Source organism: Triticum urartu, chromosome 3 (genome assembly GCF_003073215.2).
Source record: "Triticum urartu cultivar G1812 chromosome 3, Tu2.1, whole genome shotgun sequence".
NCBI classification, from domain to species: Eukaryota; Viridiplantae; Streptophyta; class Magnoliopsida; order Poales; family Poaceae; genus Triticum; species Triticum urartu.
The window spans coordinates 501,768,192-501,795,450 of record NC_053024.1 but is presented as its reverse complement, the minus strand read 5'-3'; the positions used below and the strand labels follow the sequence as shown (position 1 = coordinate 501,795,450).

General features: G+C 45.8%; 2 protein-coding genes across 2 annotated transcripts; both read left to right on the top strand.

Annotated features, from left to right (window-relative positions):
• Positions 1 to 19,905: 19,905 nt before the first annotated feature.
• On the top strand, positions 19,906 to 23,115 carry LOC125544600 (probable hexosyltransferase MUCI70). The gene is made up of 6 exons (XM_048708337.1): positions 19,906 to 20,247; positions 20,731 to 20,957; positions 21,043 to 21,219; positions 21,320 to 21,475; positions 22,188 to 22,464; positions 22,582 to 23,115. The coding sequence occupies exons 1-6, from the start codon at positions 19,959 to 19,961 to the stop codon at positions 22,833 to 22,835; spliced, it is 1,380 nt and encodes a 459-aa protein (XP_048564294.1). The 5' UTR covers positions 19,906 to 19,958; the 3' UTR covers positions 22,836 to 23,115.
• A 1,215-nt stretch (positions 23,116 to 24,330) lies between these two features.
• On the top strand, positions 24,331 to 26,596 carry LOC125544599 (50S ribosomal protein L13). Its single transcript, XM_048708336.1, has 4 exons — positions 24,331 to 24,649; positions 25,224 to 25,409; positions 25,713 to 25,883; positions 26,261 to 26,596. The coding sequence occupies exons 1-4, from the start codon at positions 24,434 to 24,436 to the stop codon at positions 26,375 to 26,377; spliced, it is 690 nt and encodes a 229-aa protein (XP_048564293.1). The 5' UTR covers positions 24,331 to 24,433; the 3' UTR covers positions 26,378 to 26,596.
• The last annotated feature ends 663 nt before the right edge of the window (positions 26,597 to 27,259 follow it).

Below are 27,259 nucleotides of genomic sequence, written 5' to 3'. Positions count from 1 at the left end.
AGATAAACAAGCCCTTGACTCAACACTAATCTTTATTATATATAGCTCACAGACTCGATTACATAGAGGGATCATAAAGCAAAACTCAAAACTAGATCATACTAAAACTTTTATTCTACTAGATCAAGATATTACCAAAAGGATCGAACTAAGGAAAACGGTAAAGATAAGAGTGTGATGGTGATACGATACCGGGGCACTCCCCCAAGCTTGGCAGTTGCCAAGGGGAGTGCCCATACCCATGTGATTATATCTCTTTTGCCGGTGAAGGAGATGGAGTTGTTGATGATGTAGGCTTGTCGTCCCTCTTCCAAGGCATAAGCTCACCATCATAGAAGGATGATCGAGTCTCCGGGATCCTTAAATCTGCAGCCAAACTCATCCTCTTGAATCTATATTCATACTCACAGTTTTGGTTTTGCAGGTCATAAATCTGGGCTTGGAGGTGCTCGCTTTTCTCTTGAAGCTTGAAGATGGCCTCCCCAATGTTCTGGCCTCCAGCTTGTGGTTGTTGGCTAGCTCCGCGATCATTAGGTGGTTGGCGTCCAGTCCACGTACCACCATCTCCAGGCACTTGAAAACTTAATTGTTGCTCCATTGCCTCAAGCCTTGTCTCCACGCTTCCGGTCCTCCTTGGTCCCTCAACATCGCAGATGTGCAGGAACCCCTCACGCATCTCAATGGTTTGAGGATGTTGCAGCACTTTCGCGAGGTAGGGGTTGATGACCTTCTCGAAGAACTTGTCCTTGGGGGCATTTGGAGACATCATGGTGATCTAGATCTGTCAGAAAACAGCTCGAAACAAGAACGGAGGATAATTGCGTGATACAGTGGTCAAAACCTTCGGGATATTATATAATGAATTTTTACCGACCAAAAGAAGTATCGTGCAAGAAAACGGAGTCCGGAGAGCACACGAGGTGCCCGCGAGGTAGGGGGCGCGCCCTCCACCCTCGTGGACACGTCGTGTCCTTCCCGGACTTCTTCTTATTTTCCAATTTTCTTAAATATTCCAAAACGGAGAAAAATTACCATTAGAACTGTTTTGGAGTCGGTTTACTTACTGTACCACATACCTATTCCTTTTCGGAGTCTGAAACGTTCCGGAAAGTGTCCCTTATGTATTCCTCCGGGGTTATGGTTTCAATAATATTGGTTTCAACATTTATAGGAGTACTTGAGATATAATGATTGATTCTTTGACCGTTCACCACCTTCGGATTTGTGCCTTGGAAGTTGTTGATTTTTATGGCACCGGAACGATAGACCTCCTCGATAACATAAGGACCTTCCCATTTAGAGAGAAGTTTTCCTGCAAAAAATCTTAAACGAGAGTTGTATAGCAAAACATAATCACCTACATTAAATTCACACTTTTGTATCCTTTTGTCATGCCATCTTTTAACTTTTTCTTTAAACAGTTTGGCATTCTCATAGGCCTGGGTTCTCCATTCATCAAGTGAGATAATATCAAATAACCTCTTCTCACCAGCAAGTTTGAAATCATAATTGAGCTCTTTAATAGCCCAATATGCCTTATGTTCTAGCCCGAGAGGTAAGTGACATGCTTTACCATAAACCATTTTATATGGAGACATACCCATAGGATTTTTATATGCAGTTCTATATGCCCATAATGCATCATCAAGTTTCTTGGACCAATTCTTTCTAGATCTATTAACAGTCTTTTGTAATATTAATTTAAGCTCTCTATTACTCAATTCTACTTGGCCAATAGATTGTGGGTGGTATGGAGATGTAATTATATGGTTAACATCATACTTAGCGAGCATCTTACGAAAAGCACCATGAATAAAATGTGAACCACCATCAGTCATTAAATATCTAGGGACTCCAAACCTCGGAAAAATAACTTCTTTAAGCATCTTAATAGAGGTGTTATGATCAGCACTACTAGTTGGAATAGCTTCTACCCACTTAGTAACGTAATCAACAACAACTAAAATATGTGTATACCCATTGGAGGAAGGAAACGGTCCCATATAATCAAAGCCCCAAACATCAAATGGTTCAATAACGAGTGAATAATTTATAGGCATTTCTTGACGTCTACTAATATTACCAATTCTTTGACATTCATCACAAGATAAGACAAACTTACGGGCATCTTTAAAGAGAGTAGGCCAATAAAAACCGGATTGCAATACCTTATATTCAGTTCTATCTCTAGCGTGGTGTCCTCCATAAGCCTCGGAGTGACACTTGCGTAGGATCTATTCCTGTTCATGCTCAGGTACACATCGTCTAATAACACCATCTACTCCTTTATAAAGGTGTGGGTCATCCCATAAGTAATGTCTTAAATCATAGAAGAACTTTTTCTTTTGCTGGTATGTGAAACTAGGTGGTATAAATTTAGCAACAATGTAATTGGCATAATCAACATACCATGGAGCAGTACGAGAAGCATTTATGACAGCTAGTTGTTCATCAGGAAAGCTATCATCAATAGGTAGTGGGTCATCAAGAACATTTTCTAACCTAGACAAGTTGTCTGCAACAGGGTTCTCAGCTCCCTTTCTATCAATAATATGCAAATCAAATTCTTGTAGCAAGAGAACCCATCTAATAAGTCTAGGTTTAGCATCTTTCTTTTCCATAAGATATTTAATAGCAGCATGATCAGTGTGAATAGTTACTTTAGAATCAACAATATAGGGTCTGAACTTATCACAAGCAAATACAACTGCTAAGAATTCTTTTTCAGTAGTAGCATAATTTCTCTGGGCATTGTCTAGAGTTTTACTAGCATATTGGATAACATTTAATTTCTTATCAACTCTTTGTCCTAGAACAGCCCTGAGGGAGTCCTGGATTAGGGGGTGTCCGGATAGCCGGACTATACCTTCGGTCGGACTCCTGGACTATGAAGATACAAGATTGAAGACTTCGTCCCGTGTCCGGAAGGGACTTTCCTTGGCGTGGAGGGCAAGCTTGGCGATACAGATATGTAGATCTCCTACCATTGTAACCGACTTTGTGTAACCCTAACCCTCTCCGGTGTCTATATAAACCGGAGGGTTTTAGTCCGTAGGACAGAATACAGAACAACAATCATACCATAGGCTAGCTTCTAGGGTTTAGCCTCTCTGATCTCGTGGTAGATCTACTCTTGTACTACCCATATCATCAATATTAATCAAGCAGGACATAGGGTTTTACCTCCATCAAGAGGGCCCGAACCTGGGTAAAACTTCGTGTCCCTTGCCTCCTGTTACCATCCGTCCTAGACGCACAGTTCGGGACCCCCTACCCGAGATCCGTCGGTTTTGACACCGACATTGGTGCTTTCATTGAGAGTTCCTCTGTGTCGTCGCCGTCAGGCTTGATGGCTCCTACGATCATCAATAGCGATGCAGTCCAGTGAGACCTTCCTCCCCGGACAAATCTTCATCTTTGGCGGCTTCGCACTGCGGGCCAATTCACTTGGCCATCTGGAGCAGATCGAAAGCTACGCCCCTGGCCGTCAGGTCAGATTTGGAAGTTTAAACTACACGGCTGACGTCCGCGGGGACTTGATCTTCGACGGATTCGAGCCACTGCCGAGTGCGCCGCACTGTCACGACGAGCATGATCTAGCTCTACCGCCGAACGGTGCCCTGGAGGCTGCACCCGCATCGGCTTCGACCCTTAATTCGGAGCCAACTGCGCTGATCGAGGATGGGCGATTGGACGCCGCCTCGGGGGCTGCGATCCCAACGGCGATCGAGCCGAACACCAGCCCCGCACTCCGTGAGACTCGTGACTCCAAGGAGCCGGACTCCTCTCCGGACTCCGAACCCTCCGCGCCCCTGCCGATCGAGTCCGATTGGGCGCCGATCATGGAGTTTACTGCCGCGGACATCTTTCAGCACTCGCCTTTCGGCGATATTCTGAAGACACTAAAGTCTCTATCTTTATCAGGAGAGCCCTGGCCGGATTATGGTCAGCAAGGTTGGGATATGGACGATGAAAAAATTCAAAGCCCACCCACCACCCACTTTGTGGCCACTGTCGATGATTTAACCAACATGCTCGACTTCGACTCCGAAGACATCGATGGTATGGACGCCGATGAAGGAGACGATGAAGAACCAACGCCTATTGGGCCCTGGAAAGCCACCTCGTCATATGACATATACTTGGTGGACACCCCAAAAGAAGGAGATGGCGATGGAACAGCGGAGGATGACCCCTCCAAGAAACAGCCTAAGCGCCGGCATCAGCGGCGCCGCTCAAAATCCCGCCAAAACAAATACGGTGATTCCAGCACGGGAGATAATAATACTCCGGAGAGTGCCGAAGAAAACCCCCTCCAGCAAGATTCAGCACAGGAGGATGGAGAAACCAGCCCTCATGAGAGAGCGGCAGACAGAGAGGTCGAGGACGATAATCATATGCCTCCCTCCGAAGACGAGGCAAGCCTCGACGACGACAAATTCGTCGTGCCAGAGGATCCTGTCGAGCAAGAGCGTTTTCAACACAGGCTTATGGCCACGGCAAGAAGCCTCAAGAAAAAATAGCAACAGCTTAGAGCTGATCAAGATTTGCTAGTCGACAGATGGACTGAAGTCCTTGCGGCCAAAGAGCATAAACTCGAACGCCCCTCCAAGAGCTACCCAAAGCGCAGGTTGCTACCCCGATTAGAGGAGGAAGCACCTAAACCTACATCACCAGCACTTGATACGGCCGACCGACCACCTCATGGCCGCGACAGAGAGGACTCTCGGCCCTCCACTCAAGCCGCACCCCGTACCAAGGCACGGGAATATGCGCCGGACTTACGAGACATGCTGGAGGACAAGGCAAGGCAAACACGATCGATCTACGGATCGCGTGGGCACCCCACAGCTCGAGACGGTAACCGTCACGCCGGCCACAAATTCGGCAGGGCCGAACACAGTAGACAAAACTCATTGGAGCTACGTCATGATATCGCCCAGTACAGAGGCGCCGCACACCCACTGTGCTTTACAGACGAAATAATGGATCATCAAATCCCCGAGGGTTTCAAACCCGTAAACATCGAATCATATGATGGCACAATAGACCCTGCGGTATGGATCGAGGATTATCTCCTTCATATCCACATGGCCCGCGGCGACGATTTTCACGCCATCAAATACCTCCCACTCAAGCTTAAAGGACCAGCTCGGCATTGGCTCAACAGCTTGCCAACAGGATCAATCAGTTGTTGGGAGGACCTGGAAGCCGCATTCCTCGACAATTTCCAAGGCACTTATGTGCGACCCCCAGACGCCGATGACCTAAGTCACGTAATTCAGCAGCCAGAGGAATCGGCCAGGCAATTCTGGACACGGTTCCTAACAAAGAAAAATCAAATAGTCGACTGTCCGGACGCTGAGGCCCTAGCAGCCTTCAAGCACAATATCCGTGACGAGTGGCTGGCCCGGCACCTTGGACAGGAAAAGCCGAAATCCATGGCAGCACTCACGACACTCATGACCCGCTTTTGCGCGGGAGAAGACAGCTAGCTTGCTCGCAGCAACAATATGACCAAGAACCCTGGTAGTTCGGACACCAGGGACATTAGTGGCAGGTCACGTCGCAACAAGCAGAAGCGCCGCATTAACGGCGACAATGCTGAGGATACGGCAATTAATGCCGGATTCAGAGGCTCTAAATCCGGTCAGCGGAAAAAGCCATTTAAAAGGAATCCTAGGGGCCCGTCCAGCTTGGAACGAATACTCGACCGCTTGTGCCAATACATGGCACCCCCGAAAAGCCGGACAATCACACCAACAGGGATTGTTGGGTGTTCAAGCAGGCGGGCAAGTTAAGCGCCGACAATGAAGACAAGGGGCTGCATAGCGATGACGACGAGGAGCCCCGGCCGCCGAACAACAATGGACAGAAGGGTTTTCCCCCACAAGTGCGGACGGTGAACATGATATACGCCACCCACGTCCCAAAAAGGGAGCGGAAGCGCGCGTTAAGGGACGTATACGCGGTAGAGCCAGTCGCCCCAAAGTTCAACCCATGGTCCTCCTGCCCGATCACCTTTGATCGAAGAGACCATCCCACTAGCATCCGTCATGGAGGATTTGCCGCATTGGTTCTAGACGCAATTATTGACGGATTTCATCTCACTAGAGTCCTCATGGACGGCGGCAGCAGCCTGAACCTGCTTTACCAGGATACAGTGTGAAAAATGGGCATCGATCCCTCGAGGATTAAGCCCACCAAAATGACCTTTAAAGGCGTAATACCAGGTGTAGAGGCCAACTGTACAGGCTCATTCACACTTGAAGTGGTCTTCGGATCCCCGGATAATTTCCGAAGCGAGGAATTGGTCTTCAACATAGTCCCATTCCGCAGTGGCTATCATGCACTGCTCGGACGAACCGCATTCGCCAAATTCAATGCGGTACCGCACTACGCATACCTCAAGCTCAAGATGCCAGGCCCTCGTGGAGTAATTACGATCAATGGAAACACCGAACGCTCCCTCCGAACGGAGGAGCACATGGCGGCCCTTGCAGCGGAAGTACAAAGCAGCCTCTCCAGGCAGTTCTCCAGTCCGGCCATTAAACGCCCGAACACCGTCAAGCGCGCCTGGAGTAACCTACAACAAGACCGCCTGGCACGTTCCGAGCAGGCGTAGCAATGCGGCCCCAACCCAACCCTAGCAAAAAGGCGACGCCAGTACTTCGCGTACATAATTACGCTCTAGAAATACCATGGGCACAGGGGGAGGGGCACCATCACGGCACGCCCAAAACACGGCTTAAACCGCACCAGGGGCTGCCGATTTTTTAATTTTCTCTTACTTTTAGGACTCCATTCTTCGGAAGGCCTGTTCGGCAGTTCAATTGCCGCACAAACGATGCAAGAACCAGGGAAGCAGACAAGCCATGCCGCATCACGGAACTCCCAGATGGTCCCTATCACGAGTAGTATACCTGTTTTGCATACCATTCCACAGCCTGCCCCTGGAACGGACATGTTAAATAGTCCAACCTTTTGCTTATCGCATTATTTGTATCGTTCTGCTTTGATCGCAGCCCTTTTTAATAAACAATGCATAGCTTTTGTCTATTTTTGCATTACCTTTTTTACAAATATATGTTCCTTAACGACATGTTGCACCCGTACATTTTGGTACGACCAAAATACACCAGGGGCTTTAGTACCCCTCAATATGGTGTGAGAAGTCTGAACACTTTAACAAGTGCGGCACCCCGAACTTATAACATTATACGCATCAGCTCCGAATCATGTCTTGGGTCAATAGTTTGGTTTGCCCGGCTCCTATGTTTTGGTGCCTTACGTTCCGTTATATCGGCTAAGGTAGCACTAGGAGAACTACTACGATTGTGCCCCAGTTGAGCTGGGTCGAGCACCTCACTAGAGAAAGCTAAAACTAACTGTCATGATGAAGCGGGAGCTGGTCGCTGTTCGAGAGGTTTTTCGAGTCCCTAAAGACTTATGCCACTTAGAGCGAGGAGTCGGCTCTGTCCGGCCAAGGCGTGGATAGCGCCCCGAACTCGGTCTTCTGAATACCAGGGGCTTCGCCGAAATTTAAAATTATAGAATTCTATGGCTAAGTGAGAGTGTTCAAGCATTATAGTCCGATTGCCTTGTTCGTTGTGCTGAGCGCCTCCCTCGAAGGACCCAAACATGGGAAAAAGAGCGCTCAGGTTTATCACCGAACACCCCAGCACTAGCGGCACGGGGGCAGAAGCCGACGACTCGCCATCTCTCAGAATTGCTAAACAACCGCATAGAAGGTAATATTTGAAATTCCAACAGCATTGCTTAGTGCATATGAATAAGTTTTCAGCGCACAGGACAAAACGAGCGAGTTTTACTCAAAGATTACATCCCTGGAACATTCATCCGCCATAAGGCAGGCACCCTTCAGAACATCCTTATAATAATTCTCGGGCTTGCGATGCTCTTTCCCTGGCGGTGGCCCGTCCTTCACAGGCTTCTCAGCATCCAGCTTGCCCCAATGCACCTTAGCACGGGCAAGGGCCCTATGGGCACCTTCAATGCAGACGGAGCGCTTGATGACTTCGAGCCTTGGACAGGCCCCCACCAGCCGCCGCACCAGCCCGAAATAGCTCCTAGTCAGAGCCTCTCCAGGCCACAGCCGAACTATGAGGCCCTTCATGGCCTGCTCGGCCGCCTTGTGGAGCTCGACTAGTTGCTTCAGCTGGTCGCTCAGGGGCACAGGGTGTCCGGCCTCAGCATACTGAGACCAGAACACCTTCTCTGTCGAGCTGCCCTCCTCGGCTCGATAGAATGCGGCGGCATCGGACACGCTACGGGGAAGATCTGCGAAGGCTCCTGGAGAACTCTGGATTCAGGTAAGTAACAAGTAACTCACGTTTACATGTTTACTTTGCATAAAGAATGCCTTACCCGCCGCTATCTTCTTCACCGCATCCAACTCCTGGAGGGTCTTCTGGGATTCGACCTTGGCAGACTTGGCATCTTTAATAGCCACCGCGAGCTCGGACGCTCGCGTCTTTGAGTCAAGCTCCAAACTCTCATGTTTTTTCATGAGAGCCTGGAGCTCTTGCCGCACCTTGCCAACCTGGGCCTCGTACTTCTCCCGCTCAGTGCGCTCCGTGGCCGCCCCCTTCTCGGCCTCGACCAGCGCTTGCTTAAGGGTCACCACCTCAGACGTGGCCCCTACAATAGCCACGATAATCCTGTCATTTTTTGTAATTGCACCTTTTTTATATATATTTAAACAAGGTATTTCTTACCTTCCTTCTCCTCGAGCTGCTTCTTGGAACGCCCGAGCTCTTGCTTGGACCGCTCGAGGTTCTGCTTTAGCGTGTCTACTTCCGCAGTCAGTACGGCGGACGCCAGCAGAGAAGCCTACATACGCATATTGACTCCTTTTTATTAGACTCCTGCGAATTTTATTTGATCCTCTATTCGGCTTTTCTTCCCGAACGCCAAACAGAGCATCAGGGGCTACTGTCTATGCGGTAATATTATTTACACATTCTTTACTTACCTTAAAGCCTGTTAAAAGGCTAGTACAAGCTTCAGTCAGTCCGCTCTTGGCGGACTGAACCTTCTGGACCACCGCACTCATAATGGTGCGGTGCTCCTCGTCGATGGAGGTGCCTTTGAGCACCTCCAACAGATTGTCCGGCGCCTCCGGTTGGACGGGGGTCACCGGCACGGTGGGCTTGCTCCTCTTGGAAGGAGGTCCCCCGCCGGACTCTGGAACCTTTGAAGGTTCCGGAGCGGTGTCCGGCCTAGAGCCGGACTTGGAGCCCTGGGGGGTTTTATCCCCTTTACTCCTGGAGTCCGGGAGGTCGCCTTGCGGCACCTCCAGGACCACCTCCTCCCGGCTTGGAACCTGTTGAGACAACACTTCGGCGTCGTCCGTAGGGTGGGGGGAGGAAGCCGTCAGAAGCGAATTCACATCCGACGAGTCCAGTGAACCGCTCGACGATGCGTCGAGCCGGTCTTTGGGTGGGCTGCATAATCATATTCGACATAAGGGAAGGTTGTGCAATAAAGGAATACTATGAATTACTCTGGTATCCGGATACTTACGATTTCGCCAGGGGCTTGGCCCTGACCGGCCACTCTTCTCCGCCGTCGTCGACGTCGGTGGAGTAGTCCGAGGGAAGGGTTCTTCCGTTCTTGGACCCTTCGGCCTCCCCAGTGAGGGCGGCCTTCCTTTTCTTCTCTCCTCCCGCTGGGGGGGAGAGGTCTCTTCTTCCTCCTCCTCGTCTTCACGGGAGGAATGCGCCTTCGAGTCGTCGGATGATGAACCCGACACCTCCTAGCGTCGGGCACTCTTTCGAGTCCCCGTGGCCTTCTTCGTGACCTTCTTCTCCGGCACCACATGGGGTGCCGGAACCAGCAGCTTCGCCAAGCGGGCATCGGCTGGGTCTTCGGGCAAAGGAGCCGAACAGTCGATCTGTCCGGACTTTGCCTGCCAAACCTGTCAAAGGTAAGATCAGCGTGACGCTGCGCGCTGAATCCGTGATCCTCGGTAGCGGATGCGGGAGCCTCGGCGCCCTTGAAAAGCACCTTCCAGGCATCTTTGTACGTCGTGTCGAAGAGCCTGCTCAGAGTTCGGTGCTGCGCCGGGTTGAACTCCCACAGATTGAAGGCCCGTTGTTGACATGGGAGGATCAGGCGGATGAGCATAACCTGGACTACGTTGACAAGCTTGAGCTGCTTGTCCACCAGGGTTTGGATGCATGTTTGCAGTCCAGTCACCTCTCCTTTGCTGCCCCATGACAGGCCCGTCTCTTTCCAGGACGTGAGCCGCGTTGGGGGTCCGGACCGGAACTCGGGGGCTGCGACCCACTCAGGGTCGCGCGGCTCGGTGATGTAAAACCACCCCGATTGCCACCCCTTCAGGGTCTCCACATAGGAGCCCTCGAGTCATAAGACGTTGGGCATCTTGCCCACCATGGCCCTCCGCACTCCGCCTGGTTGCCGCACACCACCTTCGGCTTGACGTTGAAAGTCTTGAGCCATAGGCCGAAATGGGGGCGGATGCAGAGGAAAGCCTCGCACACGACGATAAACGCCGAGATGTTGAGGATGAAGTTCGGGGCCAGATCATGGAAATCCAGGCCGTAGTAGAACATGAGTCCCCAGACGAATGGGTGGATAGGAAAGCCCAGTCCACGGAGGAAGTGGGGAAGGAACACTACCCTCTCATGGGGCCTTGGGGTGGGGAGGAGCTGCCCCTCTTCGGGAAGCTGGTGCGCGATGTCGTTAGACAAGTATCCGACCTTCCTCAGTTTTTTGATGTGCCCCTCCGAGACGGAGGAGACCATCCACTTGCCTCCCGCTCCGGACATGGCTGGAGAAGGTTGAGGCGGGGAGTGCGGACTTGGGCGCTGGAGCTCGAGTGCGCGAGAATGGATGGGCAGAGGAGGAAGAAGGCGTAGGGGAAAAGGTGGATCCTTATCCCCTTATATGGGTGGACGCAACTACGTGTCCCCACCAGCCTGGTAAAACTCACTTATCTCCAAGCGTCGTAATCAATGGCGCGGTTGGGTTACCCACACCCGTATTGATGAGAATCCCGGAATAAGGGGACACGATCTCTGCTTTAACAAGACGTGCCAAGGAAACCGCCTCGCATGACGTGCTGAGGTGGGATAATAAAATGATTCGGATAAAGGCTTGGCCGTGGTGTGTCACACTACGGAATACGTCAGCAGATTAGATTTGTGTAAATATTATTCTCTCTATGGTAATATGTGGAAACTTATTTTGTAGAGCCGGACACTATCTTTGTGTTCAAAATCTTCTATGAAGTACTTGGAGGAGGAACCCGCCTTGCAATGCCGAAGACAATCTGCGTGTCGGACTCGTCGTCATTGAAGTCTGGTTTAGGGGCTACTGAGGGAGTCCTGGATTAGGGGGTGTCCGGATAGCCAGACTATACCTTCGGCCGAACTCCTGGACTATGAAGATACAAGATTGAAGACTTCGTCCCGTGTCCGGAAGGGACTTTCCTTGGCGTGGAGGGCAAGCTTGGCGATACAGATATGTAGATCTCCTACCATTGTAACCGACTTTGTGTAACCCTAACCCTCTCCAGTGTCTATAAACCGGAGGGTTTTAGTCCGTAGGACACAATACAGAACAACAATCATACCATAGGCTAGCTTCTAGGGTTTAGCCTCTCTGATCTCGTGGTAGATCTACTCTTGTACTATCCATATCATCAATATTAATCAAGCAAGACGTAGGGTTTTACCTCCATCAAGAGGGCCCGAACCTGGGTAAAACTTCGTGTCCCTTGCCTCCTGTTACCATCCGGCCTAGACGCACAGTTCGGGACCCCCTACCCGAGATCCGCCGGTTTTGACACCGACAAGCCCCTACAGCATAATCACTAGCATCACACATAATTTCAAAGGGTAAATTCCAATCAGGTGGCTGGACAATAGGTGCAGAGATCAATGCTTTCTTAAGTATTTCAAATGCTTCTACACAATCATCATCAAAGACAAAAGGAATATCTGTTTTTGTAAGAGATTAGTCAGAGGCCTGGAGATTTTAGAGAAGTCCTTAATGAACCTCCTATAAAAACTGGCATGACCAAGGAAACTTCTTATACCTTTAATGTCCTTGGGACACGGCATCTTCTCAATAGCATCAACTTTAGCTTTATCAACTTCAATACCTCTTTCAGAAATTTTATGCCCCGAGACAATACCTTCATTAACCATAAAGTGGCACTTCTCCCAATTCAAGACAAGGTTAGTTTCTTCACATCTCTGCAAAACTTGATCAAGGTTGCTCAAGCAATCATCAAAATAGGATCCAAAAAACAGAGAAATCATCCATGAAAACCTCACAAATCTTCTCACAAAAGTCAGAGAATATAGCCATCATGCATATTTGAAAGGTAGCAGGTGCATTACATAAACCAAAAGGCATACGTCTATAAGCAAAGGTACAGAAAGGGCAAGTAAAAGTGGTCTTTTCTTGATCATCAGCCGATACAGGTATTTGAGAGAAACCAGAGTAACCATCTAGAAAGCAAAAATGTGTATGTTTGGATAATCTTTCTAGCATTTGATCAATGAAAGGCAGAGGGTAATGATCTTTTTTAGTAGCTTTATTTAATTTGCGGAAATCAATTACCATCCTATAACCTATAACAATTCTTTGCGGAATCAATTCATCTTTATCATTAGGAACTACAGTAATACCTCCCTTCCTAGGGACACAATGGACAGGACTTACCCACTAACTATGAGCAACGGGATAAATTATACCTGCTTCGAGGAGCTTTAATATCTCCTTTCTTACCACTTCCTTCATCTTAGGACTTAGTCGTCGTTGGTGATCAATAACGGGTTTGGCGTCTTTCTCCAAATTTATTTTGTGTTGACATAGAGTGGGACTAATGTCCTTAAGATCATCAAGAGTATATCCAATAGCAGCATTGTGCTTCTTCAGAGTTTTCAATAATTTCTTTTCTTCACGCTCTGAAAGGTTAGCACTAATAATAACATGATATTTCTTCTTTTCATCAAGATAAGCATATTTAAGAGTATCAAGTAATGGCTTAAAGCTCAAACATGGGATCACCCTTGGGTGGAGGAGGATCCCCTAGGATTTCAACAGGAAAGTTGTGTTTTAGAATAGGTCCCTGTTTAAAGAATACTTCATCTATTTCCCTTCTTTCATTCATAAATGTATCATTTTCATGGTCTAACAAATATTATTCTAAAGGATCACTAGGAGGCACGGCAATAGAAGCAAGACCAATGATTTCATCTTTGCTAGGCAATTCCTCATCACGGGGTTGTCTACTAAATTTAGCAAAATTAAACTCATGAGACATATCACCCAAACCAATAGTAACAACATCCTTTTCGCAGTCTATTCTAGCATTAACAGTGTTCAAGAAGGGTCTACCAAATATAATGGGACAAAAGCTATCTTGTGGGGAACCAAGAACAAGAAAATCAGCAGGATATTTAACCTTCCCACACAAGACTTCAACATCTCTAACAATCCCAATCGGTGAAATAGTATCTCTAGCTATTGGCAAGCTTAATGGTAACATCAATTTCTTCTATCTCAACAGGTGCAATATCATGCATAATTTCTTTATATAAGGAATGAGGTGTTGCACTAGCACTAGCACCCATATCACACAAGCCATGATAACAATGATCTCCTATTTTAACAGAAATAACAGACATGCCTACCACAGGTCTATGTTTATCTTTAGCACTAGGTTTAGCAATTCTAGCAGTCTCATCACAGAAGTAAATAACATGCCCATCGATATTGTCAGCCAAGAGATCTTTAACCATATCAATTTTAGGTTAAAATTTAACTTGCTCAGGGGGTTTGTGTGTCCTAATATTACTTTTGTTGACTACGGTTGAAGCTTTAGCATGATCCTTTATTCTAACAGGAAAAGGTGGTTTCTCAATATAAGCAGTAGGAACAACAGGATCATTATAAGTGATAGTCTTTTCTTCAACTTTAATAGGTGAAACTACTTTCACTTCAATGGGAGGATTATATTTAAACCACTTCTCCATAGGGAGATCAACATGAGTAGCAAAGGATTCATAGAAAGAAGCTACTATCTCAGAGTCAAGTCCATATTTAGTGCTAAATTCACGGAAAACATCGGTATCCATAAAATATTTAACATAGTCAAACTTAGGTGTTATAATTGACTCCTTACCTTCGTCGAGGTCCCAATCTTCAGAGTTGCGTTTAATTGTTTCCAATAAATCCCATTTGAATTCAATAGTCTTCATCATAAAAGAGCCAGTACAAGAAGTATCGAGCATGGAGCGGTTATTGAGAGAAAGCCGAGCATAAAATTTTTGAATAATCATTTCTCTTGAGAGATCATGATTGGGGCATGAATATAACATTGATTTAAGCCTCCCCCAAGCTTGAGCGATGCTTTCTCCTTCGTGAGGCTAAAAATTATATATATAATTACGATCACGATGAACAAGATGCATAGGATAAAACTTCTGATGAAATTCCAATTTCAATCGGTTGTAGTTCCATGATCCCATATCATCACATAGCCTAAACCATGTCAATGCCTCCCCTTCAAAGATAAAGGGAAGACCTTCTTCTTGATAACATCATCGGTCATACCTGCAAGCTTAAATAATCCACAAACTTCATCCACATAGATTAAGTGTAAATCGGGATGCAATGTTCCATCTCCTGCAAAAGGATTAGCTAGTAGTTTCTCTATCATACCCGAAGGAATTTCAAATTAAACATTTTCAGTAGGTTCAGTAGGTTGAGGATCAACTCTTTGCTCTACTGGTCGGGGTGAAGATACCCCGAACAAGCCCCTCAAAGGATTATGTTCCATAGTAACAAGTGACAGTAAATTTCAGCACACTATATACATTTTTCCTTACCAAATTCCACCTATCAAAGGCGCTTCACTCCCCGGCAACGACGCCAGAAAAGAGTCTTGATGACCCACAAGTGTAGGGGATCTATCGTAGTCCTTTCGATAAGTAAGAGTGTCGAACCCAACGAGGAGCAGAAGGAAATGACAAGCGATTTTCAGTAAGGTATTCTCTATAAGCACTGAAATTATTGGTAACAGATAGTTTTGTGATAAGATAATTGGTAACGAGTAACAGGCAATAAATTAAATAAGGTGCAACAAGATGGCCCAATCCTTTTTGTAGCAAAGGACAAGCCTGGACAAACTCTTATATAAAGGAAAACGCTCCCGAGGACACGTGGGAATTATCGTCAAGCTAGTTTTCATCACGCTCATATGATTCACGTTCGGTACTTTGATAATTTGATATGTGGGTGGACCAGTGCTTGGGTACTGCCCTTACTTGGACAAGTATCCCACTTATGATTAACCACTATTGCAAGCATCTGCAACTACAACAGAAGAATTAAGGTAAACCTAACCATAACATGAAACATATGGATCCAAATCAGCCCCTTACGAAGCAACGCATAAACTAGGGTTTAAGCTTCTGTCACTCTAGCAACCCATCATCTACTTATTACTTCCCAATGCCTTCCTCTAGGCCCAAACAATGGTGAAGTGTCATGTAGTCGACATTCACATAACACCACTAGAGGAAAGACAACACACATCTCATCAAAATATCGAACAAATACCAAATTCACATGACTACTTATAGCAAGACTTCTCCCATGTCCTCAGGAACAAACGTAACTACTCACAAATAATATTCATGTTCATAATCAGAGGGGTATTAATATGCATAATGGATCTGAACATATGACCTTCAACCAATTAAACCAACTAGCATCAACTACAAGGAGTAATCAACACTACTAGCAACCCACAGGTACCAATCTGAGGCTTTGGGGCAAAGATTGAATACAAGAGATGAACTAGGGTTTGAGAGGAGATGGTGCTGGTGAAGATGTTGATGGAGATTGACCCCTTCCCGATGAGAGGATCGATGGTGATGATGACGGTGATGATTTCCCCCTCCCGGAGGGAAGTTTCCCCGGCAGAACAACTCCGCCGGAGCCCTAGATTGGTTCCGCCTCGTGGCGGCGGAGTTTCTTCCCGAAAGCTTGCTTATGATTTTTTTCAGGGTAAAAGACTTCATATAGCTAGAGATGGGCATCAGAGGGCCATCAGGGGGCCCACGAGGTAGGGGGCGTGCCCAGGGGGTAGGGCGCCCCCCACCCTCGTGGACGGTGGCTGGCCCCCTCTGGTATTTTCTTCGCTCAGTATTTTTTATTAAATCCAAAAATGACTTCCGTGAAGTTTCAGGACTTTTGGAGCTGTGCAGAATAGGTCTCTAATATTTGCTCCTTTTCCAGCCCAGAATTCCAGCTGCCGACATTCTCCCTCTTCATGTAAACCTTGTAAAAAAAGAGAGAAAAGGCATAAGCATTGTAGCATAACGTGTAATAACAGCACATAATGCAATAAATATCAATATAAAAGCATGATGCAAAATGGACGTATCACATGTCATCTTACTTAATGCGTTACTCCGTTCTTTATGAACTTAATACTCTAGATGCATGCTGGAAAGCGGTCGATATGTGGAGTAATAGTAGTAGATGCAGAATCGTTTCGGTCTACTTGACACAGATGTGATGCCTATATTCATGATCATTGCCTTAGATATCGTCATAACTTTGCGCTTTTGTATCAATTGCTCGGCAGTAATTAGTTCACCCATCATATTATTTTGCTATCTTGAGAGAAGCCTCTAGTGAGACCTATGGCCCCCGGGTCTATTGTCCATCATATAAGTTTCCGATCTACAATATTAGTTTCCGATCTACTATTTTGCAATCTTTTACTTTCCGATCTATAAACCAAAAATACCAAAAATATTTACTTTATCGTTTATCTATCTCTATCAGATCTCACTTTTGCAAGTAATTGTGAAGGGATTGACAACCCCTTTATCATGTTGGGTGCAAATTGTTTGATTGTTTGTGTAGGTATTCGGTGATTTGTGCGTTGTCTCCTACTGGATTGATACCTTGGTTCTCAAACCGAGGGAAATACTTATCTCCACTTTGCTGCATCACCCTTTCCTCTTCAAGAGAAAAACCAACGCAAGCTCAAGAAGTAGCATCCTCATAATTAGAAGCCCAATATGGTTCTAATCGCCTCCCTCTAATTCTCCAGCGATGATTAGCTCTAGACGGCGAAGCACTGCCGGATCATGAAGACTGCACACTTCCAACCAAGTAGAGATATGGTACTTTCAGTCTTTGGTTCGATGGACTATTCATGGGCGGTTCGCGGGATCGTTCATCAATGGTTCGAGGGACTCCAAGTACGATCTACACCGACACGTTCTTCTTCCATTGCAACTCGATGATGGCAACGATCGTGATCCGAACATGTTATGCATCTTCATATTGATCTTGGGTGTGTGTAGGATGCGATTTTTTTTTGTTTTCTACTACGCTTCTAACATAAGAAACATGTGGTCGGCGGGCCATCCATTCAAGGAGAGGCCCGTGAACTGCTTTGAGTGAAAAAGGATCTTGAATCTAAACGGAAGCCAACTAAGAGGAGAACTCGCCTGCCAAGCCGAAGACTATAGGCCAGAAACATCAGTCCGAGGATGGAGCTTCCGTCATCGGCTTTGAAGACATGTTTAGGGGCTATTGGCGGTGTCCTTAACTAGGGGGTGCCAACCGATGCAACCTAGAATCCCTGGGCCGAGCCTACGACCCACGGATCTCAAATAAGGGAGGACTCTGGAAGCCTCAAACTCAATCATGTAGACGGATATTGCCGAAGACTTGCCATGTACTTCAAGGACGCTCCAAATGTCGGCGTGTTTATTCCTAGCTGGCAACTCACCATGTGTAACCCTAGATACCCCTGATGCCTATATAAACTAGAGGATTTAGTCCATAGATACATGATCACAATTACCAACCTTAGGGTTTAGAACACAACATACGATCTCGAGGTAGATCAACCTGTACTCGATACTCCATCATCAATATAATCATGTAGCACATAGGGTTTTACCTCTTCAAGAGGGCCCGAACATGGGTAAGCACTGTCTCCCTTGTCTCCTGTTCACCATCGTCCCAAGATCCACAGCTCGGAACCCCCTGTCCGAGATCTACCGCTTTTAGTACCGACAAGCACCCCCAGGTACCAATACGAGGTTTGATACAAAGATTAAACACACAAGATGAACTAGGGTTTATAGATGAGATGGTGCTGGTGAAGTTTTTGATGAAGATGATGATTCCCACGATGAGGAGAGCTTTTGCTGATGATGAAGGCTTCGATTTCCCCCTCTTGGAGGAAAGTATCACTGGCTGAATTGCTCCGCCGGAAAACAAAAGTGCTCTTCCCCTGGTTTCACCTTGAGATGGTGGCAGAAAGTCCCGAAACTCTTCTTCTTATTTTATTTTTCTAGGGAAAATGGCAATATATAGTAGAAGAATGTTGTGAGGGGACCTACGCCGGGTAGTATGTGTGGGATAACATGATCCATATTTGGTTAATCTCGTTGAATTTGAACTATTGTTGTACTAGACATATTTGCATGCTATTTATGAATGCTTTGTGATTTTTTCTATCCAAACCTTGATGAATTCCGTCGTGTTTGATGAAAATCGCCGGATTAGTTGAAATCTGGTTTGAAATGCATATGGATTGCCTTGAATGACCGGCTCCCAACCTCGGGCAATCAAGGGAGCTCCTAGTCAGCGCTGCAGGCGCCCGTTAACGAGCTGGCGCCTGCAGCGTCGCTGGCATGGGCCGGCCCAACGCGCGCTTGCACTCGTTCGCTTTTGAAGTAAAAATTCAATAAAACCTGAGAATAGCTGGGAATTCGAACTCTTGATCGCTTTGTAGCGAGTGCACCACACTAACCACCAGAACAAACTAACTTTCTTGTCTTCTACAAGAAAACAGTTCTAGTTAAGCTTTTCGTGCAGTAAAACATTAATATATACTCAATATAAATTATCTAAAAAAACATAAATTCGAAAAAAAGTTCATCAAATTTTAAGCAAAGTTTAAAAAAATGAAAAAGGTTCATCGATTTTCAAAAAAAGTTCACCGAATTTGAAAAAAGTTCACCAAATTCGAAGAAAAGTTCATCGGATTCAAAAAAAAGTTCATCGAATTCAAAAAAAAGTTCATTAGATTCTAAAAAAGTTCATCGAATTTGAAAAAAGTTCATCGAATTCGAAAAAAGTTCATTGCATTTAGAAAAAGTTCATTGAATTTAAAAAAGTTCAAGTAATCTGAAAAAAGTTCATCAAATTTAAAAAAAGTTCATGTAATATGAAAAAAGTTCATCGAATTCAGAAAAAGTTTGCCAAATTTGAAAAAGTTCATGTAATCTGGAAAAAGTTCATCGATTTTAAAAAAATTGTTCATCGAATTTGAAAAAAGTTCATGTAATCTAAAAAAAGTTCATCGAAATCAGAAAAAGTTCATCGAATTTGAATACAGTTCATGTAATCTGAAAAAGTACAACGATTTAAAAAAACATGACATTCTTTAAAAAAATCACGCATTAAAAAAACAAAAAAGAAAGAAAAAAAAATGGAAAAACGAATAAAACCGTCAAGAATTCACGAACCAGAAGAAATAAAATTAAAAGAAAGAGCGACTTAACTTAGCACACAACAAGCGCCATGTCGTAGTGGTTGGAGCGCAGCAATCGTAACGAGTCCGGCGTAGGTTCGGTTCCAAGTTCTCTCACTTTTTAACGTTTCCACAAAACTAGAGTGGGCCGGCCCAGCTTGGACTGCTGCAGGCGCCCGTTTGCAAATTGCACTGTAACGGGCGCCTGCAGCGCTAAATAGGAAATGCCGGCAATCAAAATGAAGCTGGCGATATGAGCTGGATCCAGGGCGCAGGCAGAACGTACCACACCACAAGCCCAGCCCATACCAGCTTCCAGTGAGCTCAAGCCCACCCAGTGAATGGCAAACCCACCTGCGCCACCACTTCGCCACCACCGCTTCCCCCGATGCCGTCGTCGACGATCCGGAGCATCTCCATCACAGTATCTGACGACGACGGCGCCGCGGCGCCCCGGCGTACCCGCGCCGGTCGACGGAAGGTGGTGCGCAGCTTGGGGCAGCGCGCCGTGCGGCTCGTGGCCCGGTGGTGGCCTATCCTCCTGCTCCTCCCGGCCGTCGCGCTGCTACTCTTCGAGGCCTCCCGGCTCCGTGCCTCTCCGAGCCCCGCCCCGCCAGTATCGAGCAGCCTTGGCCGCCTAGACCCGACCACGCGCCTCGTCCATGGCGTGCGCGAGCGTGAGTCCCTTACTCCGTTTCGATCTACTCTAGCTCGTCCCCAAATTCCCCGTGCTCTTGTGGTTCCCAACTCCCAATAAAGTTTACCACGGATTTGAGAAATTGGACTGTAAGAGTCGGCTTTCGTAGTAATTTGATAATGCGAGTGCTGTATTGCAGAATGTGCTGAGATTATGGTGGTGTCTTAGACTACTTATCTGCACAAACCATTGGAAAGTATCATGGCAACTGGAGATTTGGACTTAGCAGATCGTGCACATTGGGAAATGGCCTTAATAGGATTATGATTCTCGAAGTCTTCTTAGTTTCTTACAAACCAGATGTTTGGATCTTGATAAGTCAAATCGCATGTCCATACTTAAGTAAAGTTGTTCCAAAAAATCAGAGAGCATGTATCATGTCAAATTTGTTTGGCTGAGTGACTATTATTGGCTTATGTACTAAATAAGGACTTGATTAGTTTTGTATTCTTGATGTTAACAGCGTGCCTGAAGGTTCTTAGCCCGAAGAGTATAGAAAATTTGGTATTTCATGAAGGCTCGGGACTTGATGCTGTGGTCAAGAGGATTATATACAAAACTGACGATGACGACTATGACTCACACCACTCTGAGGCAAACTCTACCTATTTACTGCAGCACGCAGAAGCTACCAGGTTCAATTTGTTTACAGGATTCCAAACAGTTCCTGAAAGAGAAGAGAGCTTCAAGGTTCTTATGCTGGCTAACATACTATTTTGCGGTTACAAACCTATGCCATTTTAGACCTATTTAATGTGTTTCACTACTTCTCCAGGTGAATGAGACTGTTAGTGTGCACTGTGGTTTCTATAGTGACAATGGCGGTTTCAAAATTTCGGATGATGATGTCAGATACATGAGAACCTGTAAAGTTGTTGTGTCTACCTGCGCATTCGGTGGCGGGGATGATCTATATCAACCTATTGGAATGGTCAATTCTTCTATTGGAAAGGTATTTGAGCATTCAGCATTCTCAGAAATGTCGTTTCTGTGTAAACCATCGCATGTGATGGCTCTGAGGATTCAGGATGGATTGACTTATGATAAAGCAGGTCTGCTATGTGGCTTTCTGGGATGCGGTCACACTATCAACTCAAGAAGCTGAAGGAAAATTAACTGGCGACAATGAAATGATAGGAAGGTGGCGTATCATTGTTGTCAAGAATCTCCCCTTTGTGGATCAACGTTTAAATGGGAAAATACCGAAGGTAAATCTGCAGCTGTCATAGTCCATTGTGCCAGCTTCCATATTCTCAAAATACTAGCTCATGTGGGATTTGACCTAATAAAGTACTACCTCCGTCCTGGTTTATTGATCCCCTTCGTACTTTGTGCCAAATTTTGACCATAAATTTAACTAACAAAATGCTAATGGATGTCATAAAAAATTATATCAATGGATTCGTATTCGAACATAGTTTCCAATGATATAACTTTTGTTATGTGTAACTTATATTTTATTAGTTAAAATCATGGTCAAGGAAGGGGAGCCTTGGCGCAGTTGTAAAGCTGCTGCCTTGTGACCATGAGGTCACAGGTTCAAGTCCTGGAAACAGCCTCTTGGAGAAATGTAGGGAAAGGCTGCGTCCAATAGACCCAAAGTGATCGGACCCTTCCCCGGACCCTGCGCAAGCGGGAGCTACATGCACCGGGCTGCCCTTAGTTAAAATCATGGGCAAAATATGACCCAAAATACAAAGGGAACTAATAAACCAGGACTGAGGTAGTAGTCTCTCTGTAAAATGTGAGCCGTATTCGCTATTTCTGTTATTTGGTAATAGTAACTTCAGTTATGCCACCTCATAAAGTGAACCGCTTAGATGTTAAATCTGCTGATTTGTGTTTTTGCCTTAATTTTACATGTGGGATTGCATAACTATGTACATTCTGGTAGTAAAATGCATAGCATCATTTTTGCAGATGTTGACTCACCGACTTTTCCCAGAAGCAAGTTACTCTATATGGGTAGACTCTAAATACCAGTTCAGAAGAGATCCAATAGGAGTGCTTGAAGCACTTCTTTGGAGGACAAACTCTACCTTTGCTATTTCTGAACATGGAGCACGGACTAACATTTATGATGAGGGGAAAGCGATTGTTCAAAAGCACAAGGCTACTCCTGAAGAAGTAGAGGTTCAGCTAACTCAATATCGTCAGGACGGCATGCCAGATGAAAAAAGACTACATGGATTAAAAGGTATGCGTTTAATTTTGACTAATTTAACTTGCACATGTGGATTTTTTTTCTCGAGGCTAATTTCTGCTGAAGCATGGTTGTGGTATGAATATGACCAAGCCTTTTGTTTTCTTTCAGCTTTGGCTGAAGCTTCTATCATTGTGAGGGAGCTGACCCCATTGACGAATCATTTCATGTGTGCTTGGTTCAATGAAGTTGTTCGTTTCACATCTCGGGATCAACTCAGTTTTCCGTATGTACTATGGCGTCTAAACATGCCAGGAATCAACATGTTTCCTGTGTGCACTCGAAGGGACCTTGTGAACAGTTTGGGTCACACAAGGAAAGTAAAACCCCTTACACAGACGAATTCAGATTCTTCCACGGCATGACCTTTCTTCTTGTTCATTTGCGGACAGTCAACTAACCGGTGGTTTACGTGGTTCTAGGCTTCCACTTGTCTTGATCCACAGTTTTGTTGTAAATTATTCTTTTGATTTTCTTCCTCGAGAAACATCATGACTTGGTTGTACAAGGACTTGCACCTGTTACACGTCAAAAGCTGTTGCTTTTCTGTATGTTGACATTATTACCTGTACAAATCACGTTTTCTTTTGGTTGGAAGGAGCACTATTCTGGTTCCATTTTACAAGTATGAACATTACCTCCCAACTATTCTACTTTTCAAGTGCAATCTTATCCATGAAAATTAGAAACGAACTCTTTTGCTATGGTTTACGCTGTTACAAACTGTATTTCAGTAGTCCAAGTAGATGCATATCTACCAGAATGTACTTACTGTCATCTGTTCCAAGCTCCAACCATGCTATGCAAACTCCTCTTCTTCTTTTTCTAGAGAACATACCTAGCCCCTTTTTAGGGAGAACTGTTTGTTTTTCTTTAGAATGACATGAAAAAATTAAGGTTGTTTTTTGAGCAAACAGTATGTCTTTATTGATAAATTAGACAAAGTATATCAGATCAAAATAAAATTAAAAGAAACAACAAAAAGCCAAGATAAAACAAAAAATTGCATCATGTCCTTTGTAGTTGTCGACTCTACATTCTTCTCTTGCATCTTAATTTTCCTCCCTTGATACATCTAGTGCAGAAACATCAGAAGACCAAACATCCACAAGCTGAACTAACCTCAAAGGTTTAAAGAATAGCTCCTAATAACACGTAAGAACCTAAGATTGTTGAACGCGCCCAAATAACCTCAAAAGGTTTAAAGAGTCGTATGAGCCACACACTCCTAGCACAGTAGAACCTAAGATTGTTGGACACACTATGGCTGAAGGCAACACCCCTTACGAGAAATGTTGCCAAACTGATACTTTGTTGTCGTACTGTCGGGGAAGAAGACCGGAAGCACAAAAGAAAGAATCTCTGGTGATAAGAACATTCTTGACAATACCACCATCACCGTCGCCAAAAATAGGCCGAAGTGCGGATGACAATCCTCAACAATGGGAGTCGTCGATCTGCGGGACCAAAACACCACAACCCCTTCCTCGTGTAGGTCGCATCGTGATGCGGATAGGACCACGAATGACATGGTCTTCAACGTCGAGACTTTGCCGTAAAAGAATCAAACGTAGATGAAAAACAAACTAGACCCCGAGCGTTGCTCCGTAGTTCCCCCCACCTCCGAAAGCCGAAAAGGCGAGCAGGAGGCCAGGAGATCCAACCTAAGCCACAAAAACCTAGTGAAGGTCAGCTAGGGCTTTTTTTTTTCTTTGTTGACAATGGGAAAATATAGTAAGGTTGTACTGGCAATTTTTTTTTGAGGAGGGAGGGGATGCATGGGCCTACTCGTTTTCCTTGGAAGCCCATGAGCAAAGCCCATCCCTCCTCCTCTTTCCTTCCCTCTCTCCTTCTATCCCCTTCTTATCCTCTTCCACTCTCCCCGCCTCGCCTCCCCGAAAGGAAATGCCAGTGGCATTCCAGTGAACCCACCCCCGACCTAGGTCCGGACACCGCCGCTGCAATGGCTACGGCCATCTCCGCCTCCGCGCTCCTCTCCTCCGCATTCGCCGGCGATAGGCGCCACCGCCGCGCGGCGAGGCCCGCGCCCCGCCGCGCCGTCCCGGCTGGCCTCACGGTGCGGTGCGAGCAGAGCGACAAGCAGAAGCGGCAGCCTCTTTCCGCACTCGTTCCCCGCGAGCAGCGCTTCATGTTCGAGGGCGACGAGCTCTGCGGACCCGTACGAGCCCCCCTCTTATCTCTTTCTCCTATTCCCTAGTGCTGCAGTTCATATTCAGGAAAGGAGTAGTTATGCTATATGACATTTTTCGGTTTGAAATTCTCAAATGGCTCCTTTCAGTTTCATCAATCCATTGCATCATTAGTCTATCACAGACTCACATGTCACTATACAATGCTCATGGCTCCCTACGCTCCAAAATAAGTGTAGTGGTTTTAATTCAAACCACGAAGTTTATTTATGATGATACATAAACTGTCAAAATTAGCTGCCAATAGTTCGTGGTGAACGAAGATTCATGGAAATGAAAGAAGAATTTAATACAAGAACGAAGCTAATATGGTACAAATGGTTTTGTTCTCGTACATCTGGTAAACAAATGCGGCATTGGCTCATCGTGGCCACCCATGTTTCTGTTTAGTGCTTATGCTCATTAAGACCTCAGCATGACTATCTTGTTTATGTTCTGCCGGTGTATTGGTATCATGGCTTGCTTGCTTGCTTGTGTGTGTGTGTGTGTGTGTGTGTGTAACCTTTTCTGTGTAGTAATCTGATCAATCAATTTAATTCGCAGGACATATGGAACACAACATGGTACCCTAAGGCTGCAGATCACGTAACTACCGAGAAGACGTGGTATGTTGTTGATGCAGAGGACAAGATTCTTGGCAGGCTAGCATCTGCTATCGCAGTGCATATGAGAGGGAAAAATGAGCCTACATACACTCCAAGTGTGGACATGGGGGCTTTTGTTATTGTGGTACGTACCGAAGTAGTTTGTATGGTGTTTACAGAATACCGTAGCACAGTGTTTTCTTCAAGGCAAATAAGTTCATAACATTAGCGGGAGGAAAAAATAAGCACCTAAACCCATCTTGATTCTTGAAACCTATTCCCTCCGTCCCATAATATAAGACGCTTTTTGAGACTATACTAGTGTCAAAAAATGTCTTACATTATGGGACGGAGGGAGTAGATTATATCATCATATTAATGTGACTTTTCATTACAGAAACTACTGTACATTGCTGAGCTGACATACTGAACTATGTGTTTTACATAGGTTAATGCAGAGAAGGTTGCTGTTTCTGGTAAAAAGCGGTCACAGAAGCTCTATAAAAGGCACTCTGGACGGCCCGGTGGAATGAAAGAAGAAACTTTTGATCAGCTTCAGAAAAGGATTCCGGAGAGAATTATCGAACATGCTGTGCGTGGCATGCTTCCTAAGGGCAGGGTAAGAAATCATCTTTTGGCATCTGTTAGTTCTTACCTAATTGGTTGCATCAGGTATTTTGTGTGCCCCAAAGTTTTATTTGTATTACCATGAATTTGAAATGCAGATAAGTTTATTTAATTAAATATTGCCAACAAGTTTTACCTTGCCATTGGCATGAATGTGGAATTACCAAAATATTTGCTCTTAACTTAAGTGCTCAGATGACCCGGCTAACAAGTATTGGATTGTGTTCTCTGAAACGCTCATGTTAGCTAGAAAATATCTTGTGTTTCTAAACCCTTTGAATCTGCCTACTCTCCTGTTAAGTGCTAGTTTTCTCAATTCGCCAAATTTACTCTTTCTGTGATCTTCTCAACCTTTGGACCATTTTGCAGCTGGGAAGAAGACTATTTACCCACCTCAAGGTGTACAAAGGATCAGAGCACCCGCATGTGGCTCAAAAACCTGTTCCACTGCCCATCAGAGACAAAAGAATAATGAAGTCTGGCTAGAGAACCCCTGGATATTGAAAAAAGATACAGCAACCGTGCTTCCCCGCCCAGTGTTAGGAGCGTGACCCGAACATTCATGTCATCTGTCCACAAGAGTGGTGTGTAATTTTTTTGTAATTTAATTATGTTTCTGCAAAAGCTTTCGATTCCTTTCGGTCATAATTATGTCGTATGGTACGATTTGATGGAATCCAAAATCTGAGTTTTGGAAGGTGTAAATTTTGACCAGTGGTTGAGGTAGTTGTCACGACCCTCATCGGATCGGACCAGGGGAGGTAGAGGGAGATCAAGGAGAAGGGGATCGAGGTAGACGAAGGACAGGTGAGGGACTTGTTCAGCAAGAGAGAGAGTACAGAGTTCGACTGAATTCAGAATACAAGCTGCCCGGCCTATGGCCTCACACACGCATATAACCCTGATGGTCCTGGGCCCCACTAGTCATACACACCCACCTAACTGAAGACTAGTCTTCATCCTTTGCACGTGGGCCCTTGTCGTTCTTCTCCCGTAGTCGCACCAGGGTGCCTTGCTGTCCGCCGTCTTGTCTATGGTTGCAGCAGGAGAGGAGGGCGTGACATTCGCCCCTCCTTGGGAAGGAGCTCCCGCGACGAGATCGATGTCCGAAAAACGCTGCCGCAGAACATTGTAGTTCTCCCATGTCGCGCTCGCCGGCGACAAGGTGCGCCAATGAACCAAGACCTGCAGAATCGCGTGTTCCCCTGCTTGACCAAACGACGCTCCAAGATGGCTTGCGGCACCAAGTTGCCAATTGTGAGATCAGGTGGCGCCGGCGGCTGATTAAAGACTGGAGAGTAGTCCGGCGTGGACGGCTTGAGCTGCGACACATGGAAAACCGGGTGAATTTTGCTTTCCGGGGGCAAT

Coding starts and splice junctions, on each gene's coding strand:
- LOC125544600 (XM_048708337.1), top strand. CDS start 19,959: ATGCCGTCGTCGACGATCCGGAGCATCTCCATCACAGTATCTGACGAC. Junction 20,248..20,730: donor CGTCCATGGCGTGCGCGAGC/GTGAGTCCCTTA, acceptor TGATGTTAACAG/CGTGCCTGAAGGTTCTTAGC. Junction 22,465..22,581: donor AAGACTACATGGATTAAAAG/GTATGCGTTTAA, acceptor GTTTTCTTTCAG/CTTTGGCTGAAGCTTCTATC.
- LOC125544599 (XM_048708336.1), top strand. CDS start 24,434: ATGGCTACGGCCATCTCCGCCTCCGCGCTCCTCTCCTCCGCATTCGCC. Junction 24,650..25,223: donor GCGACGAGCTCTGCGGACCC/GTACGAGCCCCC, acceptor TTTAATTCGCAG/GACATATGGAACACAACATG. Junction 25,410..25,712: donor TGGGGGCTTTTGTTATTGTG/GTACGTACCGAA, acceptor TGTTTTACATAG/GTTAATGCAGAGAAGGTTGC.